The sequence below is a fragment of the Lithobates pipiens genome, unplaced genomic scaffold (genome assembly GCF_037356315.1).
Source record: "Lithobates pipiens isolate NorthernLeopardFrog02 unplaced genomic scaffold, aLitPip1_a1.2 Scaffold_23, whole genome shotgun sequence".
In the NCBI taxonomy this organism is placed as follows: domain Eukaryota; kingdom Metazoa; phylum Chordata; class Amphibia; order Anura; family Ranidae; genus Lithobates; species Lithobates pipiens.
In genome coordinates this window covers 268497205-268522704 of record NW_027507785.1, presented here as the reverse complement: position 1 = coordinate 268522704, position 25500 = coordinate 268497205, and the positions used below count along the sequence as shown (strand labels likewise).

General features: G+C 40.9%; 1 protein-coding gene and 1 non-coding gene across 3 annotated transcripts in view; both read right to left on the bottom strand.

Moving 5' to 3' along the window:
- Nucleotides 1–25500, bottom strand: part of SEC16B (SEC16 homolog B, endoplasmic reticulum export factor) — a 392979-nt gene that overhangs the window by 98372 nt on the left and 269107 nt on the right. For both annotated transcript variants that reach the window (XM_077453184.1, XM_077453185.1), the window contains 2 exons: nucleotides 17074–17170; nucleotides 15928–16161 (listed from right to left, as the gene is read on the bottom strand). In XM_077453184.1, the coding sequence (XP_077309310.1) occupies nucleotides 15928–16161; nucleotides 17074–17170 (331 nt within the window). The remainder of the gene's footprint in view (nucleotides 1–15927; nucleotides 16162–17073; nucleotides 17171–25500) is intronic.
- Nucleotides 4043–4149, bottom strand: LOC143928603 (U6 spliceosomal RNA). The gene has a single exon (XR_013262444.1). It is a non-coding gene; the product is annotated as a U6 spliceosomal RNA (small nuclear RNA).

Genomic DNA, 25500 nt, shown 5'->3' with positions numbered 1-25500 from the left:
AAAGATCTGAAAAGTGTGATGTGCATTTGTATTCAGCCCCCTTTACGCTGATACCCCTAACTAAAATCTAGTGGGACTAATTGCCTTCGGAAGTCACCTAATTAGTAAATAGAGTCCACCTGTGTGTAATTTAATCTGAGAATAAATACAGCTGTTCTGTGAAGTCCTCAGAGGTTTGTTAGAGAACATTAGTGAACAAATAGCACCAAGAAGTCCAAGGAACACACCAGAGTGGTCAGGGATAAAGCTGTGGAAAAGTTTAAAGCAGGGTTAGGTTATAAAAAACATCCCAAACTTTGAACATTTCACAGAGCACTGTTCAATCCATCATCCGAAAATGAAAAGAATATGGCACAACTGCGAACCTACCATGACATGGCCGTCCACCTATACCAGGGGTAGGGAACCTATGGCTCTCGAGCCAGATGGGGCTCTTTTGATGGCTGCATCTGGCTCTCACCTCTCAATCTGTGCTGATCCGTAGATTGAGCCCATAGGAAAGGCCGCAGCTTCGGCCTAGCTCCGGAGCTGTAGCCATCTTGGTATACCCGGCGGTGGCCTAGGTGAGCAGCGCGCTGACATCATCATCACCCGCCTCAACTGCTCATGGATCTGCCTGCCTGTGTAGTGGTGAGCAAGCAGACAATCGTAGGGGAGATGTGGATATTACAGTGGGGGAGATGACATGGATATTACAGTTATAATTGAAATTAGTCGATTAATTGATAAAAAAAAAAGAGTTTTAAACATATTGTATGGCTCTCGCGGAATTACATTTTAAAATATGTGGCGTTCATGGCTCTCTCAGCCAAAAAGGTTCCCTACCCCTGACCTATACTGACAGGCTGGGCAAGGAGAGCATAATCAGAGAAACAGCCAAGAGGCCCATGGTAACTGGAGGAGCTGCAGAGATCCCCAGCTCAGGGGGGGAGAATGTGTCCACAGAACAACTATTAGTCGTGCACTCCACAACTATGGCCTTTATGGAAGAGTGGCAAGAAGAAAGCTATTGTCGAAAGAAAGCCATAAGATGTCCCATTTGCAGCTTGCGAGAGGCCATGTGGGGGACACCACTAACATGTGGAAAAAGGTGCTCTGGTCAGATGAGACCAAAATTGAACTTTTTGGCCTAAAAGCAAAATGCTATGTGTGGCGGAAAACTAACACTGCACATCACCCTGAACACACCATCCCCACCGTGAAACATGGTGGTGGCAGCATCATGTTCAGGGGACAAGTTGACAGGAAGATAGATAGAGTTAAATACAGACCAATCTTAGAAGAAAACCTGTTAGTCTGCAAAAGACTTGAAACTAAGGCGGAGGCTCACCTTCCAGCAAGACAATGACCCTAAACATACAGCCAGAGCTACAATGGAATGATTTGGATAAAAGCATATTCATGTGTTAGAATGACCCAGTCAAAGTCCAGACCTAAATCTAATTGAGAATCTGTGGCAAGACTTTAAAAATTGCTGCTTACAGATGCTCTCCATCCAATCTGACAAAGCTTGAGCTTATTTTGCAAAGAAGATTGGGGAAAAATGTCACTCTCTAGATCAGGGTTTCTCAACCAGGGTTCCTCCAGAGGTTGCTAGGGGTTCCTTGAGCAATGAGGAATGTCTGCCTCTTAGATAAGTTCCCACTGACACCATTGATCTTTTTAGCTATCTGTAAGGGGGTAATTCTTCCCACTGACCATCACACTAATGTATCATGAGTTGTATATATATATAGTCATTTTTAGCAGGGGTTCCCTGAGACTGGAAAGTTATTTCAAGGGTTCCTCTGTGTTGAAAAGGTTGAGAAAGGCTGCTCTAGATGTGCAAAGCTGATAGAGGCATCCCCAAAAAGACTTGTAGCTGTAATTGCAGTATTGACACTGGTTGGCTGAATACAAATGCATGCCACACTTTTCACATATTTATTTGTAAAAAATTGTGAAAACCATTTATCATTTTCCTTCCACTTCAAAATTATGTGCCACTTTGTGTTGGTCTATCATATAAAATCCCAATAAAATACATTTACCGGTATGTTTTTGGTTGTAACAAGACAAAATGTGGAAAATGTCAAGGGGTATGAATACTTGTTCCAGGCATTGTAGAAAAATTATTTGGGCCTAAGCAGTACCCTGACAAATGTACCCTTTGTCTAGAATTCCTCCTGAAAATAGCAGTGAACTTCCTGGTGTGTGACAGTGCCTAGGCACTCCTGTGCGTACAGTCTCATTGCTGTAATTGTTAGGCTCAGGAGATTGGAGTGAGATTTAGGAATGTTCACTGTTTTCTTTGCTGGAGGAAGAAAAGCCGTTTCTACCTTTACCAAAATGGCTGCCCAAATATGCATTTTGTAATGGAGAAAAGACGGGCTACTGGGAGACCACAGACAACACTTGTGACTATCCTTTGTGCTTTATATACTATTTTTTGTGGGCCAAATTCCACAGTAATCATAGACAGGAGCTAAACATGTTCACATATGTGAGTGCCAGTAGATTGTAATCGACCCCTTCAGCCAACCAATCTACAGTGGTTGGCTGTGACACAATAAAATAAATTTACGTTTTTGGTTGTAACACACCCACCACTGCACTGAACACTCCCCATCCCAGAACATCAAAGGCACACAGTACCTCTCTCCGGTGACTCAATGAGTTGTGTAGCCACACAGACTTTTGGAAATTATTACCAAAGTGCTCTAGTAGGCCAGAAGCACACGGTACCTCTCCCCGTTGACCTGACATGTGGTAATAGGTGGGCTACTGATACCAGCCAGTCCATGAACTGCAAAATCTGTGATCCTCGGCAACAGCATTTTTCACTACTCTCTCCAATCCTCTTCTATACTTCTTCCACATTGACCTCCTTCAAATTACAAGTCCTGTGTTCCCCGGTCACAGACGCTGGACTCTAATCTCAGCAACTTTCCTCTTGCTTCTTTAGCACTGACCTACTCCAAACTATAAGTCCTGTGTTCCCCAGTCACAGCAGCATGACTCCATCTCCATGGTGAAGATCCTTATCCTGAGATACAGCTCAATGGCTTCTCCAGCCCTCCTCCACGCTCGGCGCATTTCCCACGTGGGGATGCCCGGAACAGCAGCCTAGTACTCCATTCTGTCTTTTCCTGCTCTCAGAACTACTCCCTGGCAGCATGTGTTCCCAGCTTATATGGGAGGCCTGCCCCTTGCCAATATCGAAGGGTAATTGGTCAGAGCTCCTCACATGAGCTGCCTGCCATTCAGACTTCAGATCCAACCCCCATTCCAGAAACATCTTTCTGAAGATAGGGGAGGCAACTCTGAATCAAAGTACAGGTGGTCACACCCACCAAGGCACTGAACACTCCCCATCCCAGCATTAAAACAGACAGGCCCAGCGTGCATCATAAGCCTGCCTAAATTTACCTGCACATATCCCTGAACTTAGTAAAAATCCTACTCTAGCACCTACCTTCAGGTAGAGGGTGCTACATGTGCCAGTTTGTGTTGGTCTATCTATAACATAAAATCACAATAAAATAAATTTACAATTTTGGATGTAACATGACAAAATGTGGAAAATTTCAAGGGATAGGAATACTTTTTCAAGACACTGTACTTCTTATCAGGGAAAGCTCATATTGGGATTTTCACTTTGATAACAGAGTTGCTTTAAAACCAGCCCTCACTGTCTTCTGTAGCTACAAGCACAATGGAATTTTTCATCTTCACAATTCATTCAGGTCATTCTCTCAGCAGCTCAGGTCCATCTGCCCCCCTTTCCAGACCTCTTTCTCTTTGTTTTATTACAGATAAGAAGGATGGAATGCTGCTCGGTCACTGCTGGGAGGAAGAAGCTGGGTAAACTGGAAAGGATTTTAGTGCTTCTGCTGTGAACATTGGGGATTATTTCTTCACCGTGCATGCAGGCACAGAGGTCAGTGAGAGCTTGTATAACACCTCATCTGCCTGATTAAGAATACGTAACTCCGTTTATTTTTTTTAAATCTACAATAATACACATAGATTTACTTTAAATTTGTCAATTTGTCTTATTTTATTTTTTTTGGAACACTTCAAGAATTTGCGTTTCATCCTTGCACAGGGGCCATGCGAATCTTCTCTGTATTGTTCCAATTTTAGCATATGTGCTGCCGAAGCGAGCACAATTTGTCTTATTTTTTAGGTCCCTCAGTGGGCAGTGAAAAAAACTGCAGCAAAATATGGTATTTTCTTTGAATCTTCATTCCAGCTTTTTGAGATGGAATAAAAAATATTGTTATATGCTTTTTTTTTTTCTTCATTCCATACAACTGCAGACAAAGGTATTTTAGCTTAAAAGCCAAAGCAAGCAGCGGCAATCTACTGTTCAGCAGATGTTGTGAATAAATGGATGTGTAAACACAGTGTTCTGTTCTTTTATGAGAAGTACATATGGCCCAAATAGTGGACTTCTCTGCCTTGGTCACAAATTTCATGTACTAAATTTATACGGATAAGTCTATTAAGACATCAGAATGTTATGGGGGTTATCCACATCAGCACAGAAAAAATAATAAAAGCACTCTAGGCAAGAATACATAGGAAAAGCAAAGTATAGTCTGTTTTTAGTCTTGCCTCAAGTCCTTTTGGCATCTTTTTATTTTTTTTTATTTTTTAACCACGTCAATACTGAGCACTTTCGCACCTTCCTGCCCAGGCCAATTTTCAGCTTTCAGTGCTGTCAATTTCTAAATGACAATTGTGCAGTCATGCAACACTGTACCCAAACTACATTTAAAGCATTTTCCCACAAATAGAGCTTTCTTTTGGTGGTATTTGATCACCTCTGCGTTTTTTATTTTTTGCTAAACGAATAAAAAAAGGCAGAAAATTTTGAAAAACAAAACATTTTTCTTTGTTTTTGTTATAAAATTTTGTAAATAAGTAAGTTTTCTCCTTCACTGAAGGGCACTGATAAGCTGCACTGATGGGCGCTGATAAGGTGCACCGATGAGATGGCACTGATTAGGTGACATTGATAATGGGCACAGTTGGGAAATGATCTATGTCACTAATGGGCATTGATAGGCGACACTGATGGGCGACACTGATGGGCACTGAAAGGCTGCACTGATGGGTACTTAACAGTGGCACTGATAGCTGGCACTGTTGGGCACTGGTAGGAGGCACTAATGGGCACTGAAAGATGGCACTGATGGCTGGCACTGATAGGCATCACTGGTGGCACTGACACTGGCAGGCATTTTTCATTGGCATTGATTGGCAGCTGCCTGGGAACTGACTGGCATTTCCCTGGTGGTCTAGGGTGGCATACCTGGTGGTCCAGTGTAGTAGCTATCCCTGGTGGTCCTGACGGCATCCTGGTGGTCCTGGGCGGGTATCTGAGGGGGGGCTGTGCTGATAAACAATTAGTACAGACCCCCCTGTCAGGAGAGTAGGTAATCGGCTCTCCTCTAATCACGTCTGTCAGACGTGAGTGTGGAAAACCTGATCAACAGCTCTTCCTGTTTACATCATGATCTCTCTGTCAAAGACTCTTTACCTAGATTGGAGTTGCAGCATATCAGACTGACACGCCGCTATGCACGACCCCAGGGGCACGTAGAGGCTTAACATCCTGACAACATCATATGACATCAGGATATCGCAACCACTTTTCCAACATCATTTTGCAATATGGTGGGCAGCAAGTGGTTAAAATACCCTAAGGAATATTTTTTTTTTTCAAATATAATTTTATTAGACTTTTTTTTAAAAATCAAGAGAAAACAATCAGTCCTCACATGTATAATACAAAACAAACTAATTGCAAGCTGAACACCTAAAGGAGCAATACAAAAAACACCTTAATAACACATCAATTAATATAAATGGTGCAGCGCAAAATACAAAAGTCCACACATATTGGTCATATATGACAACAAAGGTCATATATGACAACAGAAGAGCATGTAGAGTGGGAACACCACGTGGAAAGACCGCTAATTGCTTGTATGTGACACTCCTTCCACCAGTAGGAATAAACTCTTACCAGCTCTGATGGACCTCTGAATTTTCAGATGGTCAAATGCGCGTGTTCACACTCTCGGTGTGCAGGAGTCTTTATTTCCACATGCGAATAGAGCAGTAGTCCGAATCGTTTGATCGCATGCAGCCGACTCCAGAAAAAACCCCAATGGATTCACTCCAGATGTAAGTAGGTAGGTATATGTGAACAGAAAAGTCCAGGAACAACTGTTTCTACGTTATACCAGAGACCAGATTGTGAGTGTAACGTAGAAACAGTTGTTCCTGGACTTTTCGGTTCACATATACCTACCTACTTACATCTGGAGTGAATCCATTGTGGTTTTTTTGATGATCCCTGCTGGTTTAGGTATCATCTTGGTATCATTCTTTTCAGCCAGCGGTCAGCTTTCATGTAAAAGCAATCCTAGTGGCTAATTAGCCTCTAGACTGCTTTTACAAGTAGTGGGAGGGAACGTCCCCCCCCCCCCCCGCTGTCTTCCATAGTTTTCTCGGGCTCACCTGACTTAGGTTTCGCCAGATATAAACAGCGCCATTGGGAAATTGGGAAAGCATTTTATCACACGGATCTTGGTGTGGTCAGATGCTTTGAGGGCAGAGGAGAGATCTAGGTTCTAATAGATCCCATTTTTTTCAAAAAAAAGTACCAGTCACTAACTATTTCTATCAATATTTACATTCCCTGAGATAACAATAAAAATGATTAAAATATATATATATATGAAAGTAACAGTTTAAAAATTAAATAAAAAATAAGAATAAAAATAAAATAAAAAAAGAAGCACCCTTGCCCCCCCCCCCCCCAATCCCCCCCACACTTGCGTGCAAAAGTGAACTAACGCGTCGGTCTGGTGTCATATATAAACAGCAATTGTACCATGCATGTGAAGTATCACCGCGAAGGTCAGATCGAGGGCAGCAATTTTAGCAGTAGACCTCCTCTGTAAATCTAAAGTGGTAACCTGTAAAGGCTTTTAAAAATGTATGTAGTTTGTCGCCGCTGCACGTTTGTGTGCAATTTTAAAGCATAAGATCATCTTTTTTTATTACATCAAACATTTGGGCAATATGGTGTGTTTTAGTGCATTAAAATTTTTAAAAAGTGTGTTTTTTCCCAAAAAATTGCGTTTGAAAAATCGATACACAAATACTGTGTGAAAAATAAAATGCGACACCCACCATTTTAATCTGTAAGGTCTTTGCTTTAAAAAAAAAAAAATATATATATATATATATGTATATATATATATATATATATATATATATATATATATATATATATATATATATATATATACTGTTGGGGGTTCAAAGTAATTTTCTTGCAAAAAAATGTTTTTTTCATGTAAACAAAAAGTGCCAGAAAGGGCTTTGTCTGGCTAGAAGTGGTTAGAAGAGTGGGTGATGTGTGACATAAGCTTCTAAATGTTGTGCATAACATGCCAGGACAGTTCAACCTTCCCCCAAATGACCCTTTTTTGGAAATTAGACACCCCATGCTATTTGCTGACAGCTGCAAAATACTCACTATGCCTCTTAGCAAATACCTTAGGGTGTCTACTTTCCAAAATGGGGTCATTTGGGGGGGTTGTGCTATCTGGACATTTCAGGGCCTCCGTAACTGTGATAGTGAGGAGTAAAATCACTATTTTACGCCCCTTAGAAAGCCTGAAGGCGGTGATTGGTTTTCAGGGTCCTGTACAGGGCTAGGCTCCCAAAAAGTCTCAAACATTGGTATCCTCATACTCAGGAGAAGCTGAAGAATGTATTTTGGGGTGTAATTTCACATATGCCCATGGCATGTTTGAGCAATATATCATTTAGTGACAATTGTGCAAAAAATAAACAATAAATAAATTGTAATTTTCCAACAACTTGTGGGAAAATATAAAATATTCCATGGACTCAACATGCCTCTCAGCAAACAGCTTGGGGTGTCTACTTTCCAAAATGGGGTCATTTGGGGGGGGGGGGTTGTGCTATGTTGGTATTTTATGGCCATAAAAACTGTGATAGGTAGTGAGGAGTGAAATCTAAAATTTACTCCGTTAGCCTGAAGGCAGTGATTGGATTTTGGGGTGACGTACGCGGCTAGGCACCCAAAAAGTCTCACACATGTGGTATCTCCGTACTCAGGAGAAGCAGCAGAATGTATTTTGCGATGTAATTCCACATATGCCCATGGCATGTTTGAGCAATATATCACTTAGTAGCAACTTTGTGATTTTTTTTTGTCATTTTTCAATCACTTGTGAGAAAAAAATATATATATTCAATGGGCTCAACAAGCCTCCCAGAAATTTCCTTGGGTGTCTACATTCCAAAATTGGGTAATTTGGGGGGGGGGGGGTGTACTTCCCTGCCACTTTAGCACCTAAAGAAATGAGGCAAGCAGTCATGAACTAAAAGCTGCGTGAATTTCAGAAAATGAGACACGTGGCTAGATACATTTTGGCCTAAATGTATGACTAAAATTGAGTTTATTTGGATTTTTCTTATAACAAAAAGTAAAAAATATTTATTTTTTCAAAATTTTCCATTTTCCATTTTCCATTTCCATTTATATTGCAAAAAATACAAAACACAGAGGCAATCAAATGCCATCAAAAGAAAGCTCTATTTGTGGGGAAAAAAAGGACGCAAATTTTGTGTGGGTACAACATTGCATGATTGCGTAATTACTAGTTAAAGCAGCGAACTGCCAAATTGTAAAAAGTGCTCTGGTCATTGAGCAGCCTAATCTTCCGGGGCTGAAGTGGTTAACATATCTATAATATGTATAAAAGAGTAGGACATTTGTCTCATAATAATTCATATTCGATAGAAAATTGATATACTACAGGTATAATTAAATGCCTGCATAGAGTAAAATATTGAATGAAAAACTTTATTCCATGCATAAATACATAATTAACCCCCCTGGCGGAATTCCCGAGTCTGGCTCGGGGTGGAAGTTTTATACCAAAAGCGGTAACCCCGAGCCAGACTCGGGACTGCATCACTGAATCCAGGAGGAGGTTTACTTACCTTCTCCCTTGGTTCCAGCAATGTCCCCCCGCTGTACGAGCGGCTCGTCCTCCGCTCAATTCATCACGGTGCCGATCTCCGTTCCCTGCAAGCATTGCGACGCACGGGGATGGAGATCGGTGCCAAATTCAAAAAGTAAAACACACACATTTCATGCAGTATAATGTAATCTTACAAATTACATTGCTGTATGTAATTATTTCACATCCCCTTTGTTCCTAGTGTTCTGCCCAGTGCCCTGCATGCAGTTTTATATTATAAAAACTGTTCTTTATGCCTGGAAACTGGAGATTGTCCATAACTACCAAAACTGTCCCTTTACATCAAAAATGATTTTAGACCAGCTAGAAAACAGTGATAATAAATTGGAATCACTCGCAGAATTGAGCGATAGTGATCTGTGGGGAGATACGTCATCAAATATTGAAAAGTGATGACAGTGACAATTCTGCAACTGAGCAAATTTCAGTGTTTTTGATTTGATTACATTATTGAATATTTTTTATTATTGTTATATTATTATTTGGTATAATTATTTATAGTTATTTATTATATTATAATTTATGATTTCATTTTTCAAACTTTATCATACCCGGGATGTCTGCTAGACTCTGGTTTGGACAGATTTAAGAGAGTTATTCCTAAGAATTACAGGACTACAATATAAAACACCAAATTTTCATGCAAAATAATTGTACCGCTTTTAGCACCTAAAATCCGAAATAATCGTACCGCCAGGGAGGTTAATAAATTATCTTAAAAACGAATAGCACATGATACATATGGAAAAGACAAAAATTTCACAGCACATGATTGAAATATAATTAAATACATAATGCATGATCAGAATCCACAATGACGTGGTAGGATACAGTATACGATTTAAACACGACATCTGTTGGCTCAACGTGTTTCGTGACTTGATGTCACTCATCAGGAGAAGGGTGAAGGAAAACAAAGAGGTGTGCAGTGATAGAGAGGAAATAACGGGGATAGTTAGTGGTGACATTGCACAGAGACATGATGTACATGTGTGAGGAGAAAAGCCAGAACGTGAACAAGACTCCCAGTGGGGGTAGAAGAGCACTCCTTGGGCTCCTCCTCCTTCACTTTTTTGCACATCTTTTTTTTCCTCACCCTTCCTACTTTTTTGGGAAACTGCATGATCTTCATGCGATGTTTCACCTTTCTATTCTCTTTTGTCTTTAGTGGTATGTTTTCTGTCACTTTGTATCCACTATACTCTCTACTTTTCCAGGCAACAATGGATGCTGGCTTCCTATCCATGATTATAAATGGGAGAAGCCCAGGGAATGTTGGGTGGTACTTATACCCCCACTGGGAGTCTTGTTCACACTCTGGCTTTTCTCCTCACACATGTACATCATGTCTCTGTGTGCAATGTCACCAGGTAACTATCCCTGTTATTTCCAAATATTATCACCCAGAATGCACACCTCTTTGTTTTCCTTCACCCTTTCCCCTTTGAGGTATTGCATGATTTTCATGTGATTTTTCCCTTTATGTGATATATTATTTCCTTCACATTGTGTCTACTATCACTTTTTCAGGCAACAATGGGTGTTGGAATCCTGGTATTTGGTCCACTTCATACACTTTCATGCACCATTTTTCCCTTTTTTCCTACTATGAACTGTTATTTAATACACGGATCACTCACTTTTTTAATTTTAATTTACTTTTTACAGCCCCAATTTGTTTTTTTATGATCACACATGCTCACCCATATCACAGCCTAATACATGACCGTCCTTTGGAGGGTTGCCTGTTGGGCTGTCTGTCGCCTAACATACCATCTCGGCATGACCTTCCGTACCGTATCAAATGCACATGGGTACCCTGTAAGTATTATATAGGGTGTTTTACCCCTATTTCTTTTTATTTATTTATTTTTCACACTTGTGACTATATTAGTCCAACTAGAAATGCATAGTTTGTGTATGAGGGGCCCACTGCTTCTTCCTGTTATGTACATGAGGGGGGGGGAGAGGGGGAGGGAAATGTTAATGTGGAAAACGGAGTGTTTAACTGTATAAAGTTTATGAATGGAAAAATTATTATGAAAATAAATAAAGACTATATAAATCAAAAAAAGAAATGCATAATATATCATTACAGAGAGATCTTACACGTTTACACTCTTTCTCCTGATGAGTGACATCAAGTCACGAAACGCGCTGAGCCAACAGATGTCGTGTTTAAATCGTATACTGTATCCTACCACGTCATTGTGGATTCTGCTCATTATGTATTTGATTATATGCTAGTCGTGTGCTATTAAATTTTGGGCTTTTCCATATGTATTAAGTGCTATTATTTTTTTGGCTTATTTATGAATTATGTATTTATGTATAGAATAAAGTTTTGCATTCAATATTTTGCTCTATGCAGGTATTTAATTATGTGTGTAGTATATCAATTTTCTATCAAATATGAATTATTATAAGACAAATGTCCAACTCTTTTACACATATTTTATATATGTTAATTATACTGTAACGCCACACAACATTTGACCCTCTTCATACTTCATTCAAAGTCCTGCTTCCTTGTTCTCCTCTGTATGGTATACATTAAAGGTTAGCTATCTATTAATTATTGATTTGACGGTACACCACAATTTCTATATACTATTAAAAGTGCTTATTAGGCGGCCTGGTACTGGCAGTATCCGCAGAGTTTTTGAAGCTGCTGCAGGTAAACACTACTTGCAATTCTTTTTTTGTATAATTCCAGATACAATAATGTCTCAATGAAATACATTTTATATGACGTTTTCACATTTCAGTATTGTATTAAACATCAAGATTTTTAGATTAGCCTCTAGATTAGAAGGTATCTTACTGGCTCAATGCAATCAATCTGCTTCCTCTTAACAACTGCTGAGAGATCAGCCACACAAGGAGTGAATTGTTTTTAATGCATCAACCAGTGCAGTTGCTCCCGAGCCTAGTAAATGAGGTAAAGCTTCACTTTACAATGAATACCCAATCACATGCAAGGAAAAAATAAAACTGTATTTTTTCTTGAACATGATTGGATGATGGAAGTCAGCAGAGCTTCTGCTCATTTACTAAGCTCTGGAGTAACTGCTCTTACAGAGTGCAACTGCACTTTGCAAAGTGCATAGTCTATTTTCCCTCTAGTAAATCAGCCCCATAGGATTTCACTGGTAGAAAAAACAGTAAAACGCAATAATTGTGTGGTACTGCAAAGCAGGAGTCAGAGCCTTCATTTAGGCTGCTTTCACACTGGGGCGGTATTCAGGCGTTACAGCGCTATAAATAGCGCCTGTGTAACGCCTGAAAAAAACCGGCCCCTTTAACTCCAGTGTGAAAGCCGGAGGGCTTTCACACTGGAGCGATGCGCTGGCAGGACGGTGAAAAAAGTCCTGCCAGCCGCATCTTTGCAGCGGTGAAGGAGCGGTGTATTCACCGCTCCTATACCGCTGCTACCCATTGAAATCAATGGGACACCGCGGCAATACCGCCGGCAAAGCGCCGCTGCAGCGGCGCTTTGCGGGCGGGTTTAACCCCTTTTCGGCCGCTAGCGGGGGTTAAAACCACCCCGCTAGCGCCCGCACACCGCCGCTAAAACGACGGTAAAGCGCCGCTAAAAATAGCGGCGCTTTACCGCCGACGCTGCTCTCGCCCCAGTGTGAAAGCAGCCTAATTGTAAGCACATCCACCCATCTAATGTTCATATGTAGTTAAAAACTATACATAGAAATAACTTTAATATGCATAGCATTACAATCCTTGCGTATATGACCCCCTTCCTCTTTTCGGATTTCATTTTTGCAGTTAAAATTTAATAATTTGTAATAGGGTAATAAAACTAAACTCTAGGCAGATATAAAAGGCACAAAGTATTGAATGGCCAATGCACTATTTATACTAAAAACTTAAAAAGACATGAGAATTCCAGATAGTTGGTATCTGAAAATCCCATTGCCATCAGATGTGTTTTCTGAATTTCCTATGAGTTTGACTCCATTTTGTCTCCATAGGAGTCACGTTTAGCGCTCTCTGTTCTATAAGCAGCACATTTTCACCTGCTGGTATTTCATGCTCTGTTCATTGAATAGGTCAATCTGTTGCCTTATTAGTGGCAACCACCTATTGTTTCCCTTCACAGTGACAGAGTGACACACCATTGTTACTGGGGGAAATGAGTTAAAAGATACACACTTATTGCTAGATTAAAAGGAAAAAGACACTAATGGAACAGTACAAAGAGTTTTCCATATACAATAAAGCACATACAGAATGATGCAATACTAACCATATCTACAGGTACCTATAGACAAAAGGCTGACATAAATCACTTAATCCCACCATTTATTCAGCAGCCCATTGAGATTCTTGAGTGATAATTGGACTTTTTAGGGCTACCCTATAGTCCCTGCTTCTCTCCATCAGAGATATTCCAACTTGCTGGTTCAGCATGTAGTAGAGGTCAGTGATCTGTTTGACTATAAACCATTCACATAGTCACCTAGTATATCTGTTATTTAATGGTAGAGCTTAAGCTGGCCACACAATGCAAATTTTGTCCAGTTACAATGTCTGCTGGCTTCACTCCATTTAAAAGGAGTTGATGGTTCAACCGTTTTTTGTCAGAGGAGCCTGCTGGATAATGTTTGCTTAAACAGCAGCTGTATCCAATCAAATGTAGCCGCTGTACAATTATTTTGACAGCTGATAGGGTTGGCTGTCAAAATACAATAGCTGTAGCTGGAGTCTTTTCTGGCTTAAAAAAAAAAATGCCAGTGTTTGGTCAGCTTTAGGTCTCATTTACTCCTCATTTATGCCGCGAATACACACAACCGGACTTTTTGACGGACTAGGGCCGACGGTCTTCCCGATGGACTTTCGGTGGAGGTCCGACGGACTTTCTGAACTAAATGGACTTGGCCACACACGACTGGACTAAGTCAGTTTGAAAGTTTGTTCGTTTTGAACGTGATGACATAAATGGGACTAAACAAGGAAGTTCAATAGCCAGTAGCCAATAGTTGCCCTTGAGTCGTATTTGGTCCGTCGGACTAGCACACAGGCGAATGGTTTTCCCGATTTTTAGTCCGTCGGACTTGAGTCCGTCGGATAGATTTGAAACATGTTTTATTTCTAGGTCCGCCGGACTTTTGGGAAAAAAAGTCCGCTGGAGCCCCCACACGATCGAATTGTCCAATGGATTCCAGTCTGCCGGACCAAGTCTGCCGGAAAGTCCAATCGTGTGTATGCGGCAATACTCGTGCAGCTGGTTTGTAAACACCTCTAAAAAGTTTTCTCCAGTGGATACATTTTTATACATGGTTTCGAGCCAGGTGACAGTCTTGTATTCTGAATGCCTGTTTTTTGATCCCAAAGGTGGGTTTTACATTGAAATCCTTCTGGACCAGCTGCTTATCCCCAGGGAGTTTTCTTCATACTTGGTGGTCGTGTTCCATGCTTTCCAGATTTTGTATGAAGGTCCTTAAACTATTACAAATGTTGCTAATCTGCCCCTTCCCTAGGGACCCTGGGCACGTCCTATTACATTAAAAGCCTCCAGGTCTCATGAGATCCCACTTCAAATTGGCAACATATGTTTTACTAGCAGCAAAACAACATATCGCAAAATCCTGGAAACAACAGTTTGTGTCCTTTGCAGAAGTTAGTCACTGCATATACATCTATTTTATCAATTAAAAACGTACCAGTACTATCTTAGATATGCATAAGAAGTTCCTAAAAACCTGGGTCCCATGGATACATTATGCCCACCTTTCCATGTAGCCAGCAAGCTATACACTGTTTTAGGCATTGAAGTCCTAGGCTTCTGATCGTGGTGTCCCTGACGTCCTCCTCTTGTTCTCCTTTCACCTTTTCTATGCTGTCCCACTTTCCTCACTCTTCTTTTTCCCTTGGACCCCCAGCTTGGGATGCCTTGGGCAATACTTGGGCAATACGTTTACTGGCTCTTCTCTATATAGCGAACCCAACCTCTGCATTCAATCCACGAGTATCTCCCAGTCACAGTTGAAGACGCATGATTTACTCTCCCCCTGTCCTTTTTTCTTGATGTTTGTACAATGTGAATAGTTACAGTAATGCTATAATGCAACATGCATTACCCTTTATCTCTAATGACATATGGATGCACTCTGGAAATTCTCCATTTGTTGGTTACTTCACATATTTGTACAGGTTTGTATTTGTATCCTACAAATCGTAAATAAAAACGAATTGAAAGTGATCAAAGAAAAAAGGGAATATGATTGAAAGTTAATTAATTGAAAGTGATATCCTTCTGGACCATGCCACACCCACGTATCTTACAAGCAGTTGCGCCATGGGCCCATTGACTCAAAAGGGGCATGGTTGGCAAGTGACACTGCCACACTGCCACAATATGTTGTATTGGAAATTACCATTTCAATGTTAACTTGTCTGTAGGCAGTCTGGGTGCAGTAATCACCTTTTTCTACCCCCTATCCACCACATGGGTGGACAAAGCCTCTAAGTAAATTTCTGACAGTGAGGGGTCAATCACCAAGTACCAGCACGGTTATCTAACAGGAAGAATTGAGGCATATGCTCCTCCATACACAAAAGTAATTCTTAGTTTCCAGCAGTTAAACAAAGCAGCATGAGAGGGAAAGGAAAGGTGAATATGTGCTTTTGGGGATGAGGGGCAGCATACAGGTTTGCTTTAAACAGAATATTTATCTCCAGTAATATCAGGACAATAGGGAAGTATATTATTTACTTAAGTTCCTGATCTCACAGCCAACATGGATCTCACATAAAAATCTCTGACAGGCATAAAAATGTAATCCCCAATGGGTTCTGCCAAATGATAACAGTCTGTAAATATTGGTACCTTGCGCTTGTGGCTCTTCAGGGGTGTTGTAATCAGAAGGAAGGTCAGCACTGAACTCACTCTGCTGTGAGCCCCACACATAATCATGTCCACTCTGCGCATCCACCAATTGCAGGTCTGTGTATTGGGGTACCCAGCTGCCAATGTGCTTTTCCTCCTCTGCTGCATTTTGAAGACTATTCCCTGTGTCATCCTCTGGAAATCTTTGCAAAGCTTCTCCTAATGTAGGCACATCTAGAACATAGAATATTGTAGTTATAAACAATTATTGACAATGATATAGTTAATCCAACGGATCGAGTGGTAAAAAATCAGCAAAGCTTTTAACAATTGAAACCATTCAAAACTAAAGTGCTTGTCCAATGTTATAGTTCCCAAGAATATAATAGCTATCAGACAATAACCACTGATTCAGATAAGCTGCTACTTTAACCCTGGGGGTCAGTGTCTTTCCAAAGAAACAGAAAAACAAAACAGTAAGCCTTAAAAAAAAGACTAAAGCCTGGTACACACTATTAGCTTTTTCCGTTCAACCCAGCGGGTTGAAAAAAAAAAAAGTGTCAGCTCCGGTCGGAGCCGCTGTACTAATGATCCAATCTCAGTACAGTGATCTCCCCCACTGCGCTGTTGTGTTCTGACAGGGGGACGGTCCTTCGCCAGAACACTCCCATCAGCACTCTGTTACATTCTGTGTATAGGGCAATCTATTCCATTTTCTTCAATGGGTTGCCCTACCTGCAGAAATGCAGGGAAAATATTCCCTGACCGTTTTTTTCAATTGTGTTGCACTGAATTGCAGGGTCCTCACACACCAGGGTTGCTGTTGTGTGGGGATGCCTATAAGTTTCTGCTTTAAAAAAAGTGCATTTCTCTGGGTATTTGGGAAAAAATTTGATTTTACCTGTGATCCACACCCGCAGATATGTGAACCTAGCCTAATGGAGGCTCTGATGGGGCACCTGATGAAGGTGGGGGCTCCTTTATTTATAAAACAGTTGTTGTTTTTTTGGGGGGGTGCTGCAGAAGTTTTTAGAATATAACCTCTGGGCCTCATACTGAAAAGCTTGTAGATCCCTGGTGTAAAGCCTCATAAATTGCTTAGCATGGAATCCTGGCTATTCGCAGTTCACAGTGTGTTTTTCTCACCTAAAACCTCTATTGGTTTGTTCTGTTGTACTGTTTCTGTTTTGTTGACTTGATTGCTGCAGGTTAAAGGGCTTGTTCTACTCTTTTCATCATTTGTCTAGAGATAAAATGCAACAAGCACATGTCAGCTGTATAATACATCTACTGTACAGAATGGTACTATAAAAAATGCAAAAAAATCACATAGAAATATATATGTAATACTGTATGCTATACTTATTGTTATTAAACAGGATTTATATAGCACCAACAGTTTGTGCAGAGCTTAAAAATGTAATTTAAAAAAAATGGAGATAGTACAGTTACAATACATATCAAGACAAAGGGGTTAGGAGGGGCCTGCTCGTGAGAACTCACAATCTAATACCGAGTTCATCAATGTAATCAGATATACAGCATATTATAGAAGCTTAGTACAAGGAACTTTATGGAGTTTTATATAAAAGATTAGTCCACCGAAGAATGATATTCCAGATAAAGATGGATGCTGGTGAGTCGAAATATCAGCAACTTAATTCTTCTTAATTCTTTATTGAGCACAAACAGCAGTGTGACATCAAAAACTCTAACTTGTTTCGGCAAAAGCCTTCCTCATAGCATACAGATTTACAATAAAATCCAGTTTATATAGGAAAAGGTTTCCCTGTGACACTGCGCTATCCAAAAAAGAAAGAAAGCTGCTAACACAATCACAAGGATAAAACAGTGAATAATAAAACAAATACCAAACCAAAGTGTAGCGCTTAACAAAGTTATGAATAGTCTAGTTAGTGCATCATCATACAGTTTAACCAAAACACCTTAAGTGTGACAATTCTTGAAAACTTGCATAGAAATAAAAAATACAGTCCAAACGAATAAAAATAAATTAAAAGTCTCTATGTGAGGAGTTGATCCAGTCCAAACGTGAAATACAGGTCACCATCCACCTTCTTAAATGAGACTAGCATGCAGGCACCCTGTGATGTTCCCGTCACCTTTAGAATTAAAGGCTTACCGGATAGTATGGATCCAAACGAATCTATATTCGAAGGATCATACAAGCTTATGACTTAGAAGCCAAAATTTGCAGGTGTAGATTTTCAAGGAAGTATCAACTCAGACTCCTCATAAAGTTGTCCCAACTAGTTGTTAAATCCACATCAGTATACTCCAGCTCAAAATGTTGAACTCATACAAAGGAAAAATAAGGAGCCACAATAGTGTAAATCCGTTTAAGAGAAAAAAATTTAATAAAAAAGTAATGAACTCACATGTAACCAAAGAAATCAAGCGCTTAATCCATAAAAACAGTGCTACAGCAGTAGTCCCGACGCGTTTCGTCCTCTACAGACGTCATCTGGGGTAGCACTACACTGTAGCATCATCACTTATATAGTAAACAGTCAATTTGGGCGAGAATTCCATCTGCCTGTGTCACCGCGTGTCATTTCCGGTTTAAGATGGCGCCCGGCGTGCGTTCCACGCCTCATTACAATGTTACAGCATGTATCAGCAGACAGACCATGCCCAAACATGTGTAAAATAAACCAATAAATGAAAACTAGGTTGGCCCAAACATTAGAAACATACCCAACGTAAAAATTAGCCAGACGTTGTGATTTATTCCACTCTGTAATACCGTTAGTAGTGTTTCCGGGTCATGATTAAACGCATAAGGGGCATGGGTACGGATCCAATCATTATCATACCCAGCCACCTATGCCGACAAAGCCACACCCACCACAGGGAGGCACCAACACAGTGGGCGTGTCGTACATAGAGAGCACTGATGCCCCCGTCAAGCGGCGATGGAACGCACCGCGTACCGGAAGCACCAGCACCACACGCACGTCCGACGCAAGGGGCGGCGTAAGAGGAAATACGTCACAACCCATCGGAGAGCGTCGAACATCGGAAGTGACGTGAACGGAAGGTACAACACATCCGGCCAGGATGTATCCGACAACAGGAAGTGATGTAATGAAAATACATCATCTCCGGTGTCAAGTGGAACATATGTAAACATACGCCGGACCATACATCCTAGAGGGGATGTACATTTAAGTACACCCATACTAATAAGTATGGGATGGGAACGATTATGTATATGTAATGAAAAGATGTTTTTAAAACAATCTTTATACAAAATATATATCAGCACCGACACAACACATGCCCGGACAAGCACTGTGACAAGTACTGATAGCACCTAAGGCAGATAGAATTCTGTCCCAAGACCAATATTATTAGTATAACATAAACAGCAATAATAGAAAGGCTGCCACTTACATAAAAATCAAAAAATCAAAAAATGTTAAAACAGATAAACAAATTAAAATAAAGCACTAAAATAAAATATTATCAATGTGCATATTAACCATTATTAATGAAGGCATTAATATCCCATTCTATGTTCAAACCAAATGGCGAGTAAGAACGAATCAAATATATCCAGTAGGTTTCTAATCTGGAAACACCCCGAGTCATAGCACCCCCCCTCCACGGAGGTGTATATTTGTCAATAGCTAAAAATTGGGTACCTGTTGGGTCACTGTTATGATGTTCCCTATAGTGTCTCGGGACAGTGTGTTTAGAGACCTTACTCTTTATTAAGGCTATGTGTTCCCCCACTCTAATCGCAAACGTCCTTGTCGTCCTCCCCACATATTGTTTACCACACGGGCAAGTGATCAGATATACTACATACCGGGTACTACAGGTACAAAATGATTTTATAGTATGTGTTCTATTAGTTGTTGTTGATACAAACTCCTTATTTTTCCTTTGTATGAGTTCAACATTTTGAGCTGGAGTATACTGATGTGGATTTAACAACTAGTTGGGACAACTTTATGAGGAGTCTGAGTTGATACTTCCTTGAAAATCTACACCTGCAAATTTTGGCTTCTAAGTCATAAGCTTGTATGATCCTTCGAATATAGATTCGTTTGGATCCATACTATCCGGTAAGCCTTTAATTCTAAAGGTGACGGGAACATCACAGGGTGCCTGCATGCTAGTCTCATTTAAGAAGGTGGATGGTGACCTGTATTTCACGTTTGGACTGGATCAACTCCTCACATAGAGACTTTTAATTTATTTTTATTCGTTTGGACTGTATTTTTTATTTCTATGCAAGTTTTCAAGAATTGTCACACTTAAGGTGTTTTGGTTAAACTGTATGATGATGCACTAACTAGACTATTCATAACTTTGTTAAGCGCTACACTTTGGTTTGGTATTTATATAGGAAAAGGTGTCTATTCCTCCAAAAAAGGGGGATGGTACAATCCAATTTAAAACCAATTAACAATTAAAATCATGTGAGGTTGGTAGAACCAGAGAAAAGGGGGAGGGAAATAATGGAAACACAGACTGAAAACTCTAGGGCAAACGATTATTAACCCCCTGTGGCATCAAATTATATTATTTTAAAAACAAATTCACATCCATTCTATGGTTCATTCCACTAGGAAATTGAATATTCAATCTGTGTATCCACCACACCTCCTGCTAAAGTAGGGTTTTGTGTGTGTACCCCCCCCCCCCCCCAACAGATCTTCTCACCTGCTCCAGACCGCAAAAAGAAAAAAGACTCCAGATTACCACCATGGACTGTTCTAAAATGTTTCGATACATTTGAAATATCTTTTGCATTGCTATTTAAAGTGTCATTGTAGTGTTCTGATATTCTAATACGTAGATTGCGGAGAGTATATCCCACATACTGTACTTTACAAGTACTCAATCAATTAGGTAGACAATCATCCTTGAGTTACAATTTATAATTTTTTTTACTGGATATGTTCTACCAGTTGAAAAAGAAATAACAGACTTGCTTTTTCTATGTCTTTTACACTGTTTACAGGTGTTATAACCACGGGGATAGGAGCCCACTGTCCCTAGCCATGAAATGGAAGGGGAAGTGGAACAAAATAGAGAAGGCAAAAGCATAATACCCAAAGTAGGAGCTTTCCTACTAGAAAAAAGCACCCCTGTCTTAAAATATCATGCAACATTACAGATCTGAGCCATGGTGGTCTGATGACGCACTGCTGTAGAAGCACTAACCGCCCTGGTAGAATACGCCTTAACTTGAAATGGGGGGATCTTACTCCTTAAATTATACGTTTGAATTATAACTTGCCGAATCCACTTAGCGACAGTGGATTTAGACGCTGCCTGTCCTTTCTGAGAACCCTCTGGCAGAATAAATAAGACACCAGTCTAAGGGTCCTTTCACACGGGGCGGATCAGTTCTGATCCGCCCCGTGGATGTCCGTTTGCTCAGCGGGGATCACTCCGCCGATCCCCGCTGAGCAGGAAGATGACAGCTCCGTCTCTGCACACTGCGCAGGGACGGACCTGTCACAGCGCCGCTCTCCCCTATGGGAGATCGGATGACGACGGACCGCAGTGCCCGTCGTCACCCGATCCGATCCGCAGACGGATGGAAAAATAGCTTTTTCCTCCGTTACACTTTTTCGGATCGGAGCGGGTCGGATGTCAGCGGACATGTCACCACTGACATCCGACGCTCCATAGAGCTCTATGGAGCACCCGTTCAGGTCCGCCTGAAAAACTGACAGGCGGGCCTGAACGGGACGTTAGTGTGAAAGAGGCCTTACGAATCTGAGCAGTTGCCTTTAAATAGATTTTCACTGCCCTCACCATATCTTGTTACCTGTCTGATCAGTGATCACTATCACCAGTCCATTTTCTGTTTGAACTATATACTACAACTACAGTGGTGTGAAAAAGTGTTTGCCCCCTTCCTCATTTCCTGTTCCTTTGCATGTTTGTCACACTTAAGTGTTTCGGAACATCAAACCAATTTAAACAATAGTCAAGGACAACACAAGTAAACACAAAATGCAATTTGTAAATGAAGGTGTTTATTATTAAAGGTGAAAAAAAATCAAAACCATCATGGCCCTGTGTGAAAAAGTGATTGCCCCCCCTTGTTAAAACATACTATAACTGTGGTTGTCCACACCTGAGTTCAATTTCTATAGCCACACCCAGGCCTGATTATTGCCACACCTGTTCACAATCAAGGCATCACTTAAATAGGAGCTGCTTGACACAGTAAGGTCCACCAGAAGATCCTTAAAAGCTACACATCATGCCGAGACCCAAAGAAATTCAGGAACAATTGAGAAAGAAAGTAATTGAGATCTATCAGTCTGGAAAGGGTTATAAAGCCATTTCCAAAGCTTTGGGAATCCAGCGAACCACAGTGAGAGCCATTATCCACAAATGGCGAAGACATGGAACAGTGGTGAACCTTCCCAGGAGTGGCCGGCCGCCCAAAATTACCCCAAGAGCGCAGCGACGACTCATCCAAGAGGTCACAAAAGACCCCACAACAACGTCCATGGAACTGCAGGCCTCACTTGCCTCAGTTAAGGTCAGCGTTCATGCCTCCACCATCAGGAAAAGACTGGGAAAAAATGGCCTGCATGGCAGAGTTCCAAGGAGAAAACCACTGCTGAGCAAAAAGAACATCAAAGCTCGTCTCAATTTCTCCACAACACATCTTGATGATCCCCAAGACTTTTGGGACAACATTCTGTGGACCGATGAGACAAAAGTGGAACTCTTTGGAAGGTGTGTGTCCAAATATATCTGGCGTAGAAGGAACACTGCATTTCATAAAAAGAACATTATACCAACAGTAAAATATGGTGGTGGTAGTGTGATGGTCTGGGGCTGTTTTGCTGCTTCAGGACCTGGAAGACTTGCCGTGATAAAAGGAACTATGAATTCTGCTGTCTACCAAGAGATCCTGAAGGAGAATGTCCGACCATCTGTTCGTGTACTCAAGCTGAAACGAACTTGGGTTCTGCAGCAGGACAATGATCCTAAACACACCAGCAAGTCCACCACCGAATGGCTGAAGAAAAACAAAATGAAGACTTTGGAGTGGCCTAGCCAAAGTCCTGACCTGAATCCTATTGAGATGTTGTGGTATGACCTTAAAAAGGCCGTTCATGCTCGAAAACCCTCTAATGTAACTGAATTAGGACAATTCTGCAAAGATGAGTGGGCCAAAATTCCTCCAGGACGCTGTAAAAGCCTCATTGCACGTTATCGCAAACGCTTGGTTGCAGTTGTTGCTGCTAAGGGTGGCCCAACCAGTTATTAGGTTTAGGGGGCAATCACTTTTTCACACAGGGCCATGATGGTTTGGATTTTTTTTTCACCTTTAATAATAAACACCTTCATTTACAAATTGCATTTTGTGTTTACTTGTGTTGTCCTTGACTATTGTTTAAATTGGTTTGATGTTCCGAAACACTTAAGTGTGACAAACATGCAAAGGAACAGGAAATGAGGAAGGGGGCAAACACTTTTTCACACCACTGTATATACTACATATACTACATTCAACATGAATGACAAAGATTCAACAAAGCAGCGAAAAACATACAAACGTCAAATCTTTGGCTTATGGTGTCTGTTGAAAGCTCTAATAAGATTCGACGGAGCAGCTAAACTATACGGAGTGATGCAGTTTAGCTGCTCCGTCGAATCTTCTTTGAACATTCGACAGACACCATAAGCCTTCAATGACCTTAATTCATTAGGATTTTAAGACTAATGCAATTTTTAATGAAAAACACAAATAAAAACGAATTTCGGGAGTAACTAAATAAATTTATTTTTCGGACGAAAACAAAATTCCGAAACGAAATATTTCAGTGTGCACGTGTCTAGAAATCACAGTGTCAACTGTTGGTACTTTCCATCTCTTGGTGAATTTCTCCTTCATGGGATAGAGAACTGAAAATCTCTTAGGAGGGAGAAAATGCTTATCCGGGTGATCCCAATTCAGCAAAAATAAGCTGTTCTAGTAATGCATGGACCGGAAATGCATACAAAGGTTGAGAAGGTTTTAAGAAATTCATACATGATAGGAATGCGATTAAAGCTAATTTTCCTTCCAGACCCTGCAGGGTGGAGGAAAGGACATCTTCAGTCAGGTATACAGGGGCTGTGATGTGAGAGGCTGTTGCACCAACAATTTGTTCCAATGGCTCAACCCGGCTGCCATAATTGGTAATTCAGGTGAGGATGACAGTGTGGAAATGCGACACGAGATTCTAGTGCCTGGGGTGAAATCTTTAGTACCCTTTTGGTTTTTGTGGTTCTTTTTTGGCAGGCATAGTCCTAAGTACAAAAACAGAGGCGCTATACAATTGCCCTTAATCGCTGAATATAGTCATGACAGTAAAAGTCGCTATAAAGTTCAGCCTAGTGCTGGGAAAAAAGTGTCCTTCCTCCTGTGTCCCTGTGTGCTCCAGTGTCCCTGTGTGCAGACCGCTGCCTTCCTCCTTGTCAGCCGAGGAGAGACTGTCAAAGTTGTGTTTTTATTAACATTGCCTGCCGTGTGTCCTCATGGACGTTGCACGGTGCTCTATCTAGGCCCCATCCACTGTGATCCAACAACTATTGGCCAACCATTTAATCTCATGTGTGTGTGCCAATAAATGTCCTGTATCCCTAATATAGCCAGGAAAGCGTTTAACCAAGGGTTGTAAATGCTCATCCACCCATTCACTGAGTCTTTCTAATGGGGATCCGATACCTGCTACTATTAGGCATCCCTGAACAGGAATTGGAGGAATGGACACCTTTTCCTATATAAACTTGATTTTATTGTAAATCTGTATGCTATGAGGAAGGCTTTTGCCGAAACAGCATTATCGTTTTGATGTCGCACTGCTGTTTGTGCTCAATAAAGAATTAAGAAGCAATTGAGTGTCTGGCATTCTTTTTGCAATTTTGATGTATGGGACACAATGGCCTGAGCACCGTTATTCAGCTCATCATCTTATAAACCTGTGGTAGAGCTTGGGTGAGTTTTTTTCTATATTTTCTGTAATTGCTGAAAAAGATCTTACATGGTTATGTAGTTGATAAGATTGAATGAAGACACAAACCATCCAGTTCAACATGTGTGGGCATGGTCTCTACCGACCTTCTATATCCCTGTATATTGTGCTTGCTCAGATGCCAATCTGAGAGTTTTCGAAATGATCAACACTTCCGGCTGACACCACCGATTGTGAAAGGGTTTTCCACATCCTTACCACTCTAACCGTAAAGAACACCCTACACAGTCTAAGGTTAAACCGCTTCTCGTACAACTTCATTAAGTGGCCATGTGTCTTATTAAACAAACTTTTTCCCTGTGCTAGAATCACCATTTAGATATTTGTACATTGTGATCATGTCTCCTCTCAAATGTCTCTTCTTTAGGGAAAATACATTTAATGTGTGCAGCTGTTCCTCATAACTGAGGTCCCCCAGCCCCCATATTAGCTTTGTTGTCCCTCTCTGAACTCGCACCAGTTCCAGCACATCCTTTCTGAAAATCAGTGACCAGAACTGGGTGGCATACTCAAGATGCAGCCAAACAAATGTTTTGTAAAGTGATAG